Source organism: Martes martes (genome assembly GCF_963455335.1).
Source record: "Martes martes genome assembly, chromosome: 1".
Classification (NCBI taxonomy): domain Eukaryota; kingdom Metazoa; phylum Chordata; class Mammalia; order Carnivora; family Mustelidae; genus Martes; species Martes martes.
Genome location: NC_137888.1, coordinates 2847692 through 2862633, shown reverse-complemented (window position 1 = coordinate 2862633; position 14942 = coordinate 2847692). Strand labels below are relative to the sequence as shown.

At 58.2% G+C, this 14942-nt stretch overlaps 1 protein-coding gene across 1 annotated transcript in view; it reads left to right on the top strand.

Annotated features, from left to right (window-relative positions):
- PKNOX1 (PBX/knotted 1 homeobox 1) overlaps positions 1 to 14050 on the top strand; it is a 59783-nt gene extending 45733 nt beyond the window's left edge. The window contains exons 9-12 of the mRNA XM_080805155.1: positions 5069 to 5197; positions 8272 to 8348; positions 11470 to 11642; positions 13707 to 14050. Of these exons, the coding sequence (XP_080661281.1) occupies positions 5069 to 5197; positions 8272 to 8348; positions 11470 to 11642; positions 13707 to 13918 (591 nt within the window). The 3' untranslated portion in view covers positions 13919 to 14050. The remainder of the gene's footprint in view (positions 1 to 5068; positions 5198 to 8271; positions 8349 to 11469; positions 11643 to 13706) is intronic.
- The last annotated feature ends 892 nt before the right edge of the window (positions 14051 to 14942 follow it).

The window sequence follows — 14942 nt, the reverse complement described above, 5'->3', positions numbered from 1 at the left end:
CTACTTGCCTGAATTTTCTCTTTTTTTTTTATTTTTTTTTAAGATTTTATTTATTTGAGAGAGAGAGACAGAGTGAGAGAGCATGAGAGGGGAGGTCAGAGGGAGAAGCAGATTCCCCATGGAGCCGGGAGCCCGATGTAGGACTCGATCCCAGGATTCCAGGATCATGACCTGAGCCGAAGGCAGTCGCTTAACCAAGTGAGCCACCCAGGTGCCCCTTGCCTGAATTTTCTTACAGACGGAGAGGACTAGTTTAGCAGGGGACACACAGAGCTTGTGTCTCAGCAAAACCCCTTTGGACGCAGAACATGCACGTGACCCTCGCCAGCACTGCTGGGCAGACAGAAGGACACAGCTCCCCTCCCTGTGGCCCACGGGCTGTCTCTGCCCCAGCACTCCGTGGCTCCAGCCCACCGTGTGTGTCTGTCCCCTCCCCGTCACACTCCTGCCGAGTCTGGCTTCTAGGGTGGCAGGGCCAGGAAGCCGGAGACACGAGCTACCCCGGGTTTGCAGCAGAAGCGTCAACAGATTGCCGGGGGGCCCGGGGTGCGGGTTGCTCTGAGGACGAGCTGCCCGTGGTCCACGTGATTTTTGTTGTAGCTCTTTGGGCTGCTCTGGCTCTATTCTTCCCTTTTTCTTTTCTTTGCGGGGGTGGGGGCTGGTTCTTACTGGGCTTCAGGTAATTGGGGAGAGTAACTGAACCAGTGACATTGTCTGTTTTAGTGTCAGAAACCATCAGGGTTGGTTTTATCGGGAAGACCGCTGTCTGTCCCGGGTCACGCTGTCACTCTGGCCAGCACCGTCCACGGCAGCAGTGTGGTGGCAGTCCCTCCCGGGCCGTCCCTGACCTGCCCATCCTGCCCTGGGTCTGGGTGCGTGCGTCGTGGGCACACACGGGGCGGATAGTAACCCTGCTCCTCTCCCCCGGGAGAGAATCGGCCACCATGGGCCACATTCTGACCTAGTGCCCGTCAGGAGGAGGCAGGGTTTGATGTCTTCCTAGGTCGTCTCTGTAGAAAGCTGTTTCTGCTTCTCAGAACAAGTTTTCGGGAGAAGAGAGGCAGCTGGGCACTTCCCTGACGCCCTGGCCCTCCCCCCGCCCGGTTCCTGGGACACTCTCAATTGTGTGACTGTCGTTTACGTGTTTTAGTTTTTTTTTTTAAGACTTAATTTATTTGACAGAGCAAGAGAGATCACAAGTAGGCAGAGAAGCAGGCAGAGAGAGGGGGAAGCAGGCTCCCTGCTGAGCGGAGAGCCCGATGCGGGGCTCGAGCCCAGGACCCTGAGATCATGACCTGAGCCAAAGGCAGAGGCTTTAACCCACTGAGCCACCCAGGCGCCCCATGTTTTAGGTTTTTGCTGTTGTTTGGCCCATGACAAGGTTTTCTGTCTCCGTTTTACTCTTATTTTGCCTTTTTTTTTTTTTAAGATTTTATTTATTTATTTGACAGACACAGTGAGAGAGGGAACACAAGCCAGGGGAGCGGGCAAGGGAGGAGCAGGCTTCCCGCTGAGCAGGGAGCCCAATGCGGGGCTCGATCCCAGGACCCTGGGATCATGACCTGAGCCAAAGGCAGATGCTTAACGACTGAACCCACGAGGCGCCCCTTATTTGGCTTTTTTTTTTTTTAAGATTTTATTTATTTATTTGACAGGCAGAGATCACAAGCAGGCAGAGAGGCAGGCGGAGAGAGAGGAAGGGAAGCAGGCTTCCCGCTGAGCAGAGAGCCCGATGTGGGGCTCCATCCCAGGACCCCGGGATCATGACCCACTTTAACCCACTGAGGCTTTAACCCACTGAGCCACCCAGGCGCCCCCTTATTTGGCTTTTTTAGTATATGTGCTGCCGAAGCGAGCACTTATTTGGCTTTTTTATATCCAGTTGTGTGTCCGGCTCAGCGGGCGGCATGCTAAGAGGCTTGGAGCAAACCGCCCCCTCTCCTGCCCCGTTCCCTCCTCTCCACTCGGGCAGCTGCTTTCCGATCCTGCTGCTTTCCTCCTGTTTCTATGAGACTGACGTGCTACCCACTGCGCTAACGAGGCACCTTCCTCCTGTTTCTAACTAAAAATCCTCCCTCTTAACTCACCCCTGCAGCACCTGGTTTGGATTCTCTGTCTGCGGTCGGGGCCTGTGCTCCATATCCCACCCTATGACCCCCGCCCCGGGCTGCGCCACCCCCGCCCTGCCCCTCGCTTCTCACCTGCAGCCGCACCTGTCGTCAGCATGAGCCTCACCTGGTCTCTGTGACTCAGTGTGTAGCCGAGATTGCGGGGCTTCTCTGGTTCACGTGTTTTTGGCAGAGTCACAAGCACTTTACTCTTGCCCCTGGCCTGGCTCTCCTGGTGCCATGGCCCACCGCTGGCTGAGCCCCGGGCGTCCCGCCGGCCAGAAGCATGTCGGTGTCGCGTGCCCCCAGAAGCTCTCCGCCTCCTCTTGTCGGGGCTCTTCTCCGTCCAGGCTGGGCGCAGGGCGTGTTCTTGAACTTCCCTTTGGCGCCGCCTTGAGGAGTCCCTTCTCCTAGAGCCTACACCCTCCACTTTCTGGGCTTCACCCCCCACTTGGAGAACTTCCAGGGGACATGCGCGTGGGAACTGCGTTTTGTTGAGACGTGGTGAACCTGAAGGTGACTTTGTTTTGGTCTCGTACTCGACGCAGTCCGTTTACAAGTACGGTTTCCGGGTAAAATCGTCGGTGGGGGCGGGGAGCGTGGTGTCGGGGGCTCCCGCCACCTTGTCGCCGTGGGGGCGGTCCCGCTGCTGCTCTCCCATCTGCTGTGTTCTCTGCTCTCAGATGCCTCTTCTCTGAGCTGCTGCCGAGCCCCGGCAGACCTCATGTCCGTGGGTGCGGGGCGGGTGGGGTCCTCTCCCCGACGTCTCTGGGACAGCCCCGCGCCCAGCCCGAGCCCGTTAGACCTTCTGAACCGAATCTCTGCGTTTTGGTGTCATTTGGTATTTGTCTTCCCTTCGGCGATCTGCGCGGGCTCCTCCTGCGCCCCCCTCCGTGCGGGCTGCCGCTCAGCGCGGTGCGGGTTTCCTAGACGCCTCCGTGCCCGCCGCGCTCTTTCGAAGTGGCCCCCATTTTGGCTCCGCGGGACGCCGAGTTGTCTTTAGCGTCCGCCTTCTCTCTCTCCTCTACATCTCCGCGCTTATTCACGCGGGTGCCTGCGGTTTGCGGCAGCGGCCTTCCGGTGTCTGGGGACAGTTGACTGTCCTCGGGACTGTCCCCAAGAGCTGCCAGAAGCCTCTGGGAGCGTGGCCGGGGCGGTGCAGGGCAGGCCGGCTTCTCCGCGGGCCTCCGGAGGCTTCCTCTACTCCGTGTCTCCAGGGAAGGGCTCTCGGACGTCTTGCCGGCGTAGGCCTGCTTGCAAGGGCGGGGGTGGGCCGGGGTCTCCCATTCTGCGCGCAGACTCCCCTTACTCCCTTTCCGGCCGTGCCCCTCCCTCCCACTGTCCCGCTGTGCTCCGTGTGTCCCTGGTCTCCTGCGGGGGCGGATCGGTCATCTGCAGAGAAGGATGGGAAGGGCCGGGGCGGGCGGGGGCTCTCGCTACCGAAATGGACTTCCAGCCGGTTGCCTGGGCCCTTAAACCCCCGGCTTGTCCGGTCCCCGGCTTTGCCGGAGCTCAGCAGGGCCAGCGGCCGTTCCGCGCAGAGGCCCGTGGCCTGCCTTCCTCACAGCCTCGTTGACACTCCGGCCCCTCAGTCGCATCTGTGGGGGCGAGTCACGCAGGCAGCTGTCACCTCACCTGTTTTGAGCCCACGTTTGCTTTAACCCCGCACAAAACAAGCAACACTGATCGTGTGTGAGATTTCGTGAAGAACATCGTATACTGATTGAAGCAAATAAGGCAGGCGAGCTGAAGTTCGGCCCCGGGGCTTTGGAGCGCGTGTTCAAAGTTCATTTCCTGTTCCTTCTCCTGTGGGCACAAACACAAGCGTGGAGGGGTACTTAATTCCGACCGCCTCAGTCCTTTGACAAAGAAGCACATTTTAAAAAACACTTATGCCCTTAATGATAGTCTTGACTTTTGAGACACTTTAGATACAGCTAGTGAGTCCGTGCTTCCCTAAGTCATGAATGGTGTCCGTTTCCGTGTCACTGTTGAGGCTTTTAAAGAGCACATCCTTTCCAAGCGCTGCACGGCCCTGGGAAGTACAGACGAGATACAGTGACCTCCTCAAAGACAAGTTCCAAACGCTCACAGCTGTGTCTGAGGATAGTTACGTTGAAGCTGATGTTCTTCCTTAGCAAGTCTGGTTCCCACGTTAAGTTCCAAATTCACGGGTGCACAGCTGTGGAGATGTCCCCGAGCGTCTGTGCCGAGGGCCTGGGGCGCGCGGGGGCTTTTCCTCCTGGCCCGGGTCGCGAGCGCTGCCGTCTGCACAGGCAGGCCGGGCGTGAGCTGCGGCGCCTGGGGCCCACGGGGCTGACCCATCGGCGCCTTCTTCCGTTGGTGCGAAAGACACGCACGTGAGAAGTGCTGTGCGCGCCGGAATGGGCAGAATGTGCCCACACTGTCCTCGGGGCTAAGGGAGGCCGTGCCCAGGGTGGGCACCATGGCCCCTTTGCCCTGTGTCCCATGTCCACACTGCGTGGGCGTCTCTCTCTCCTCTCTGCTCAGCCCACGCGGCTGCCTCTCGCTGGCTGCCCTTCCGCCTTCCTGCCCGTTTCTACTGATCGTCTGGGATCCTCGGCTAGGGGAGCAGGTGTTGTCACGTGTTGTCACATGTTGTCACATCTGTGACTAGAGGGCACGAGGTGAAAACACGTGGTGGGCGCAAGGGCCGTGGGACGCACGTATCTCCTGGGCAGTGGCTCCGAGACCCTCTGGGCCCCGGTCTCACCTGCTGGATGGGGGACCGCTGCCCTCGAGACAGCAGGGTCAGTAGTGAGACTGCAGAGGGCGCCGCCCCCACAGGTGAGCTCGTGGGGCCCAGCCCACCCCCTCTGAGGTCGGCACGTCATTTATCCGTAAGACCTTTGGGTATTTTGTCCATCTGAAGTCGTAAGCCACTTGCATATGTCGTGATTTTCTGTGCTTTCTAACGTTATTTTTCCATTGTTTAAAAGCTTCAGTTGCAGTTAAACCAAGATCTGAGCATCTTGCATCAAGATGACGGCTCCTCTAAGAATAAACGGGGCGTTCTGCCGAAGCACGCCACCAACGTGATGCGATCGTGGCTCTTCCAGCACATAGGGGTAAGAGCGCAGGGACCCCGGCAGCAGCGCCCCGGGACGCTTCCCCTCCGCTTCCTCTCCACGAAGAGCGCACTGTGCGTCGGGCATGGGTGTCCCGGCTGACTGTCTCAGTGTTAGGGTGGGACGTGGGCCAGAGGAGGGTGACCACACTCTGGAGGGCTCTGCCTCAGGGACTTAGTCAGGAGGGCCCTGCTGCCCACCAGGGGTCCTTTCCGTTCCTGCTAATCACCTCTGTGCCACGAAGGGTGACCCAGTGAGGTGAGGTTCAAGAAGTGGGCAGAGAGAAGAGGAGTGTGGGCAAAACATGGGAAAACAGTGACGTCTTAGATACTGGATTTGAACGGAGGGTGTGGTAAGGTCAAAGACCGAGCTGTGGACAGAGGGGCCCGCACACGGACTTGTTGAACTTGAGATGGCGTCTGGCCCCGCAGACAGCCCCGGCCCATGCACGTTGCGTCCGCGCACCTGTTCGCTCCCCTGGGTCGCGACCACACCTTCTCTGTGGGGGTGTCCTGTCTTAGGAAGCACACGCTTGCTCTCCCATTTACTGGGCAAGACTTGCTTCTCACAAGTTGAGACCCTCAGTCCTCATGCTGCTGAACTTGGGGGACGCATGTGACCCCGGGCAGCTTGGGGGACCACCTGGTCTGGTGGCCAGGGTCAGGAAGGGCCAGGTTGGCTTTTAGGGGAGTGTGCGGTGAGACCGAGGCAGGAAAGTGGCCGCTGCCTGTCGTGTCCAGGCAGACAGAGGAACCCGCAGGGGCATGTGGGCACAGATGCAGTGGCTTTTCTGTACCCGGAGGGACGGAAGGTCAGGAGGTCCGGCGGGGAGCTGGTGCTCGCCTCCCTCCGCAGCCCCGGCCGCCTGCTGCTCCCGACTGCTGCGCTGCGTCGGCGACTCTGCCCCTCAGCCTCCCTGGCCCCCGCTCGTGTCTCTGGTTGCCGCCTGCTCCCTCCGCAGCCCTCCCGGCTCGTCTGCAGCCCGTTGCCCCGAGGCTGTCAGCAGGGTGTCCTGGTACCCTTTCCGCGCATCCACCTTGGGGCAGGCCGGCTGCCTGGGCCCTTCCTGGAGGTCTCCGTCCTCGCCCTGACTCGGCCCCGGGCCGGCGCCGGTCTCCGTCATCCCCCGTCTTCCGGGCTTTAGCCTGTGTCACTGCCGACCAGCACCCTCTTTTCTCTAACTGATGCCAGGCTCCTTCCCCGAGGGATAGCAGTCAGAGGAGCCGCTGACTCCAGACATGGAACGGGCACGTGATGTCGCTGAGCAGTTTTGGGGTGGGGACAGGACCTCTCTCCCTTTCCTTGGGGGAAGGCCCTCAGGGAGCCCAGGCCAGTCCGCCTGGAGCGCTAGGACCCCCCGCTTCTCTCCTCCCCCGAGCCAGCCCTGCGTGCAGGCCACGGCAGCACGGGTCTGGGGATGACAGTGCCGTCTCTGAGTGGTGCGGCCGCATCTGGAAAGTTGTCCTAAAAGGGAAAGGTGTTACAGGTACAGTGGTTCGGTGACGTTCGTCCTACTGGTGGGAAGACTCGGTATGTGGTTTCGGGCCCATCCGTTTGCTGGGAAGTTACACGGCTAGTTCCCGTGGGACACGAGGACTGGGGAGCCCGGCCGACCCAGACGGGGTGGCGAGTGAGACAGGGTCCCCCAGCGCTGTCCCCCCAGGAGAGTGCCACCGTGTGGCGTGTCTGCGCTCTAGGAGCACGGACGGTGTCCTTGAAAGTTTTCGTAATTCCTAAAACAATAAACTCTCCTCACAGGTTGAAGTAAAATGTCCCTTTTTTTTCCCTTATGAGGCGTTTTCTGCCTCTTCTGGCCCTTGTTTCTTTGGAACACAGTCCCCTCGGCGGCCTCGCTGACACGGGACGACTGTGGTTCTGCCGCACGGCGGGGTTTGTCCTGCTTAGTGCACTTGGCTTTCCTGCCCCCTTTTATTTCACGGGCTCTTAACCGGCGGGCATGGCATTCCCACTTCCACAGTCTCGGCCCCGGGGCCCCGTGCGGTCTCCGTCTGTCCGAGGGAACAGACGCCACTGGGGAGGCCGCTGTGGCCCGAAACGTGGTCCCCGCGGTCCCGGTCGTGTGCAGCGACGGCCGCCCGCGCCGAGTGTTACTCGCGGTAGCTCCTGCCCCCCGTGTCCTCCGGGGTCCCAGGCCATCTGGAATCAGGGACTCCGGGGAGGAAGGCTTTAGAGCCCGAGTTCTCCTGGCTTCTGCGTGTGGACAGCGATCAGCCGTGGAGAAGGCACTTGTTACCGTAGGTAGAAGAGAGTCCTTTGGTCCTTCTGTCAGTTTTGATACGTACCTTCCGGTTTAATTCTGCTTTTTCAAGTGGAGTGTTTTCATCGTGCGAGGAAGAGGAATGTAACAGGTGCTCCCACCCCAGCCCTGGGCACGGCTCTTCACAGACCCCGCACGCTGACCTGGTCCCAGGCGGGTCCTGAACAGCCAGCCGTGCGCCCCCGTGTCCCTTTTCTCTCCCAGTGCCTGGGACGGAAGCATGTTGCCCCGTGTGTCGGCCTGGGAACCGCCGGCCCCGCCCCTCCCCTGCGTCCCCTGCTTACCCAGCTGGAGGATGGGGAGTGTGTGTGCTTTCCAGCCTCGGCTTCCTCGTCTGTACGACGCAAGTGACTGTGCGTGACGCCCGTGCTGTGGCTTGCTGGGTCCGAACTCCACCGTGTGGTCTCGGTGAAGTGGCCCTTCCAGGAGAGCAGGGCGCGGCTCTCGCTGGGCCCGGCACCCCCGCCTCGTCTCTGAGCCGCTCACCCGGTCTCGCCTTGGCCTGCGCTGTGTGTGCCGCCTGGCTGCCGCGTGCTTGGGCGGTGCGGGGAGGACGTCCCGCGGCGCGTTTCTAAAACGAAATCGTAAGACTAAGGAGGTTTTGGCAGAAGGCGCTATTGCTACTCACCGTTTTTTCGCTAATGATTATTTGTATCTTTCTATTCTACTAGATAAGCTCGAGTCCCTTTTAAACCTTGCCGGTCATGCTAACCCTTTTTTTTTTATTTCTGCTGGTCATGCTAACCCTTTTTTTTTTATTTCTGCCGGTCATGCTAACCCTTTTTTTTATTTCTAGCACCCTTACCCGACAGAAGATGAGAAAAAACAGATTGCTGCTCAGACAAATCTGACACTACTCCAAGTTAACAACTGGTAAGAGCCGCCCGCCCTCCGGAATGGTGCCGGTCACCGTGATGGAGGCCTCGAGAATACGCTAATAAGTAGTGGGATTGGGTTGAAGTTGGCTGAGTCCTTTTAACAGGCGGCACTGTGTCCCCAGAGTGCCGGAACTGGTGGCAGGATATTTGAGAATAAATCAGCACACACATTCGACTTAAACCTCTCGTCCTCACTACGGACTTTTCTCTGCAGCCTGCTCGTCCGGTTAGAAACGTGCTTCGAGGGCGCCTGGGTGGCTCCATCGGCTAAGCGTCCAACTCTTGATTTTGGCTCAGGTCGTGATCTGGGCTCTGCACTGGGCGTGGAGCCCGCTTGAGACTTTCTCTCCCTCTGTCCGCCCCCCAACCGCTTGCACCTGGCCACACAGTCTCAAAAAAGTTTCTCTATTGTGGGTTACCACTATGCCTGAGCCCCCACATTCATTCAGAAACGTGATGTTTTTGGTGATGAGCTTCCCTGGGGGGTACCTGGTGGCGATGAGGCATCTTGACCTCTAGTGCCCCTCCCGCCCCTGCAGCTCCCCCACCTTTGACCCTTTGTTCAACTCTGAGTTGGGGAGGCGGCCCCTCTGCTGTCCGCTCTCCGTATGGTGGTCCCACCCCCACAGCAGGACCCGGGGTCCTAGGAGGGAAATGCCCGGGATTGGTTGACTTCACGAATAAAGTAGCCTGTTGTGATTTCGGTGTCACATGCTACGGTGGAAGCTTGGACCCCGACTGTGTGCGCTCCCCTGAGATCAGAGCTGCAGACATGATGGAGGGCGTTAAGGTCCAGGGTGCACTTAAGGCTGTGCGTGTCAGTCATCGGTCTCTTGTACTCACTCAGGAGTGGGAAACAGGACCGGCTGATAAAAAGGGCATCCGTAAAAGAAAGCACAGACTCTATCACTTGTAAACACTGTTCTCTTTTTAACTGTTAAAATTTAAATTTGAGGGACGCCTGGGTGGCTCAGTGGGTTCGGCTCAGGTCATGATCTCGGGGTCCTGGGATCGAGCCCCGCATCGGGCTCTCTGCTCAGCGGGGAGCCTGCTTCCTCCTCTCTCTCTCTGCCTGCCTCTCTGCCTACTTGTGATCTCTGTCAAATAAATAAATAAAATCTTAAAAAAATAATTTAAATTTGAGCAAGGTCAGGTACCTTCCAATATAAATGACAAAATCTCCCAAAGTATGCGGCCGTCTGGGCAGGACGTATGGGTATGCTTTGGGTCGCACTGCGTATCTGTAATCTTGCGTTTGGGCCCTTGTTTGAGTCTTGGAGACCAAGAATACAGAGTCTTTGGATTATTTCCTATTAAATCTTTTAAACAGCGTTTGCAAAAAAAAAAAAAAAAAAAGTTTTCACCTGTGTTGTCGCTGTGACGTTTGCGATGGCCCAGTACCTTCCGTTCTCTGGCGCATCTCGTGGGACGCTTCCCGTCTAGGTTTAGTCCTAAGGGCGGTCGGCTGATTGGCGCTGGACGTTGGAGGCCCTTCTCGGGGCAGCCCAGTGCCTTTGCTGCTGGTCAGCCTTCCTGCTCTTCCTCATCAGATAACCTCCTCGAGCTCCCTAACTTACTGCTCTGTCACATACCAGAATTGTCTGATCTGGAAGGTTTGACACCTGCTTTTCAGTTGTTTTTTTTTTTAAGATTTTATTTATTTATTTGACAGAGATCACAAGTAGGCAGAGAGGCAGGCGGGGAGCGGGGGTGGGAAGCAGGCTCCCTGCCGAGCAGAGAGCCCGATGCGGGGCTCGATCCCAGGACCCCGGGATCATGACCTGAGCCGAAGGCAGAGGCCTTAACCCACGGAGCCACCCAGGCGCCCCTGCTTTTAAGTTTTACATTAGTAACAGTTTACTAGCACGATTAGCATAAAGTTTCCAAAACCTTTTCATCTTTGTAGCTACTTTTACTTTGTGTGACTTTGTTTCCTTTTACGATAACAAAAATCCCACGCTGGGCTTACCTTGAACACCCCGTTAGCTTGTGCCCCTGCCACCTGGCGGTTCTGAGTGAGGAGGCTGGAAGGCAGATGCTGAGAGGCAGCAGCGGGCTTCCCTCCGCAGGCAGTGGCGGGGTCAGCGCCGAGCTAGGGGCCGCCAGGGCTCCCCTGTGATGGCCGGTGTCCCCCTTGCTTGTGCTCCAGGGACCAGATCACTGCCTGCGGCTGCGACTTCAGTCCCCTCCTTTCCACTGGAGAATGTTGCAAATGCTAGGATTTTAGATTTAAGTCATCTGTGCACCCAGCGTCAGGCTCACTCTCGGGGGAGATGCTGAGTGGCACGCTCTAACTGGGCCAGCCAGGCGCCCCGTGAGTGTCCCTATGTTCATGTGGCCGGGGAGCAGGTGCGCCCCAGTTCTGCTCTGCACCTGGGCGCCTGGAGAGCGGGGCGTGGCGGCAGAGACCAGCGCAGAGCCCCAGTCTCCGTGGAGCCTGTATTTCTCTGACACCCAAACACGGCTCCTCGCCCTCATGAGGGCCCCGCTTCTGGGGACGAGCAGGCTGGGCTCCAGCGAGAGGTGACCCCCCACCTGGCCATATTCCTAGAGGAGGAACTGCCCCTAGGCTTGGCAGGTGCAGCTGTGTCCTCCTCCGAGTGTGTGGTTGGAACAGCCGCCGGCTTCTGGAGGGCAGGGGTAGTTGTCAAGAGCTCCGCTGCCCTCCCAGATCCGGGGGCACCAGCTGGGTGCGGGGAAGGTGCCGGCCAAGGAAGGCAGGCTTTCCAGGCACATGCTTAAAGTCAGTGAAGCATGTTCCCACGTGGGACTGTGCGCTCCTGCCACTCTGCTTGTGTGGGATCTGGTCCCCGCTTGGGCTGCTGGGTCCTGTCTGGGGTCCCCGGGGGTGCTGTCGCAGCAGCGGCACAGCTGAGAGATTTCAGACGGGGGCCGCTCCATAACTAGCCTGTTCCTTGTGTCGAGGGCCCACTCCGGCCCTGGAGCCGCCCACACGGAGGTGACCACGAGTGGACGGAGCACCGTCTGCACCAGGAGGGACGGGACTGTGGGGTCGTGCTCGGGGCAGTCCAGGACGTGCTCAGCGGGAGGGCTGCGGGAGGGCTATAGCGGAGCCCACCCAGTGACCACTTCCCTGTGTTGCCCTCGATGCCCAGGTTCATCAACGCCAGAAGACGGATTCTTCAGCCCATGCTGGATTCTAGCTGTTCAGAAACTCCAAAAACTAAGAAGAAAACTGCTCAGAACAGACCGGTCCAGAGGTTTTGGCCCGACTCCATTGCCTCCGGAGCTGCGCAGCCGCCCCCCAGCGAGCTGGCCATGTCTGAAGGTGGGCGGCGGGGTGCTGGGGGCGGGGGTGCTGGGGGCGGGGGTGCTGGGGGCGGGGGTGCTGGGGGCGGGGCCACAGGGGGCGGGGCCGGGGCGGGGCCCTGAGCTCCGCTCTGCACCGCTGCGCTGTTGACCTTATCTGCAGAGCCCAGTGACAGAGGCCTGGAGTCCTCGTTGTGTTCTGTTCCGGAGCCCCTGCGGCCTGATCCTGCTCTTGCTGGTCCCCTCGGACCCGTCCCTCTCCCCGCCTGATCTGTGTTTACTAAGCAGCTTTATGTTGGCGACAGTTCTCCAAAGTTTGGCTCGTTTGGGTGTGCGTGTCCTTCCACGTGTATAATCGGTGTTATTCGCTCGTTCCTACTTTCTTGGGCATATTTTCGTCCGCAGTGTACTGGTGCTACGTCAGGAAACTTGGGGGCCCGTATCTCCTCAAATACCTGCTCTGTCGCCCCTCCCCCACCCCTTCAGGGACCGCCGTGGTCCATCTGTCCTTACTGGTGCGCTTTCCTGCGTTTGGGATTCTGTTTCTTGTTTCCACCGTCTTGATGGCTCCCGTGACTGTCTTTGCGCATCACTGAGCTCGTCTTCTGTGGCTGACCTGCCACCGGGCGTTTTGGGGAGTGCGTTTTGGGCAGACATTGTCCTGCTCATCTCCAGAAGTTCCGGAAAAGTCTTTTCTGCCTCTTGTGGCTCTGCTTCCTAGAACACAGTCCCAGGAACTGTTCTGACATCCTCCGCTGCCTCTAACATCTCTGTCCTGAGCTGCTTTCCGTTGGCTGACTTTGGTCCTCACTGAGGGTCGTCTCCCTGCCCGTGCGCGTGCCTGGGAACCTGGGACTGACGCCGGGCCCTGTGAACGTCACCTGCCGGGGGGCTGGGGCTTTCGCATGGCAGCGAGTCCTCCTGAGCCGTGTCCTAGCACGGACGCTACTTGGGACGGTCTTTGTGACTGGTCCTCGTTTGGTGACCCGGGGGCGCTCAGTCCTGGGCTGACTGCGCAAGCCACGGCGAGACTTCTGATCGCCCTCCTTCCCCGGGCCCCCGCCCCCCCGGGCAGCCAACTCTCAGAGGCCTGGACAGCGTCCTTGAATCTTCTCAGATGCTCCTCGCCCAGCGCTGGACTGTGTCCCGTATGCGTGTGCGGACCCGTCCTCTGCCCAGTGTACGCGGGGCTCCCACAGCCGAGCTGGCCGGACGGCTGGGCTGGGCCCCTCATGCTGGGTGTAAACCAGGCTTGACGTTGTTTCCTGGTTGTGGTGCGTGCGTTTACAGCTGGGCCTTCGCCGTTTGGGTTTTGATACGCAGTGGTCTTCAATTTATATTTAAATAATTTGTGTTTTCGGTTTCTGCTTTCTCTTTTAATCCAAGAATTAGTTAGGAAGGTATTAGTTCTCTCTCCCTCTTCCCCCGCCCTCCCTCCTTGGAAAAGACAATCCCTGCATATCGGGGTAGAAGTTCGCACAGAACTATCCAGTGAAAAGTGATTTTCCCTCCATCCTGGCCCCCAATCTTCTCCAGAAACCGTCCTCATTAACAGTTTCTGTCTGTGCTCCCAGGGCGCTCCTGACACGACCCACTGTGCGGAGACCACAGGGGATGAATGAAGCTCTTTAAAAGGGTTTCCCCGATTCTGACCTGCAACTCGGTCTCCTCCTGCTGCCCCCCCCGTCACTATGTCTGGAGGCCTTTGCAGATGAGCGCACGAGGCCCCCGTGTGTGCGGAGACACGGGGCACCTTGCGCTCCTGCAGCTTCTGTCCCTCAGCTGCCAGGCCGGAAGGCACACGGGGACGGGCGTGTTAGAAGGCTTGTGGCCTCTTCTGTTCTCCTTGTGAAACCTGCTTTCCGCCCCGTGCACCTGTGTTCTTGTAGTCCTGACCCGAGGCCTTCCGTAGACCAGGAGCGTTCAGTGCGTGTTAGCGAAGGAAGGGCTGACGCGGATCCTAGAGGCTGTTTCCCAACCCCTGTGGAACACCCCAGAACCAGAGGTCAGATAAGCAACAGTGCCCCGCCGCGTGACGGAGCGTCTTCCTGCGCGGGAGCTGATGTCCCCCTTCTCGCCGCAGGAGCCGTCGTGACCATCACCGCGCCCGTGAGCATGAACGTGGACAGCCTCCAGTCCCTGTCCTCAGACGGCGCCACCCTGGCGGTGCAGCAGGTCATGATGGCGGAGCAGAGCGAGGACGAGTCTGTGGACAGCACGGGGGACAGTGGGGCCGCGCTGGCCCCCGCCCACATCAGCGGCCTCGTCCTGGAGAACAGCGACTCCCTGCAGTAGGGCGCCGGCGCGGCCCAGAACCGTGGGGCGGGCCGGCCTGACTTTTTACAGTTTGCACGGCAAACCTTTTACACAGTTTTATTTCTAATATGTTTTATATGTAGATAGAGAAGAGTGCACTTTTGTATTTCATAGTACGCTTCAAGAGCATCTTTGCTGGTGCAGCGACTTCTTTCGAGTGTGTGTGTGTGTGTGTGCGCGCGTGTGTGGGCGTGCGTGTGGATTTTTAAGGAAATTCTTTAAAGGTTTAACGCTAAAAATGTGATGAGTGGCAAACACCCCTGTGAGCCCCTAATTAGATTAAGGAATAGTGCTGCCATTTTCTAAAAAATTACGCAGTTTTAACTTAGTTCTGTGGTTGAAGCAGGTCTCGGTGGGCTGATCTCTTTGTGCAGCCCACGGATTCGAAAGAAGCTTCTGCATCTTAAAGCCGCCCGTGCCAGGCGGACGCCAATCGGCGGCAAAGTGGGCGTGGCTCCGCGGTGGGCGTGCGGCCATCTGAACACACGTAGGTTCTCGCACATTCCGTGAGCCTGTTTCATTTGCTATAGATGAAAAAGAAACTCCTATTTTTACCTTGTTGGAATTATTGGATAAAAAGCTATTTTTATAAATTCGTTATGAATTGGATGACTATATTGAGGATAAAATTTCTAGAGGAGAAACAATACGTGCTTACTACTTCAATTTGGAATGTTGTGGACTGACCAAATTTCGTGAACCTGCCCAAAGTTAGCTAGCATTCCACGGTTCTCTGCCGCCCCAGGCTGGTGGTTTATATTTACGACTATGAAGGAAACAGCTGTTGAATGAAATTTTGGTACCTGCAAATTTTAGTTGCTACGTGAATGTTCGCATCACATCGTACTCTCGATCCGGACATAGACTTAAGGGATTGCTAAACAGGGCTAGTAAGTCAGGTGACGCGGCGGCCAGCGACCGGAGAACAGCTCACCGCCTGTGTTTCTGTCTGATCTAAATCTGACTGCAGTTAAACGGTCACTGTCCCAGCTAGCTGTGTGTT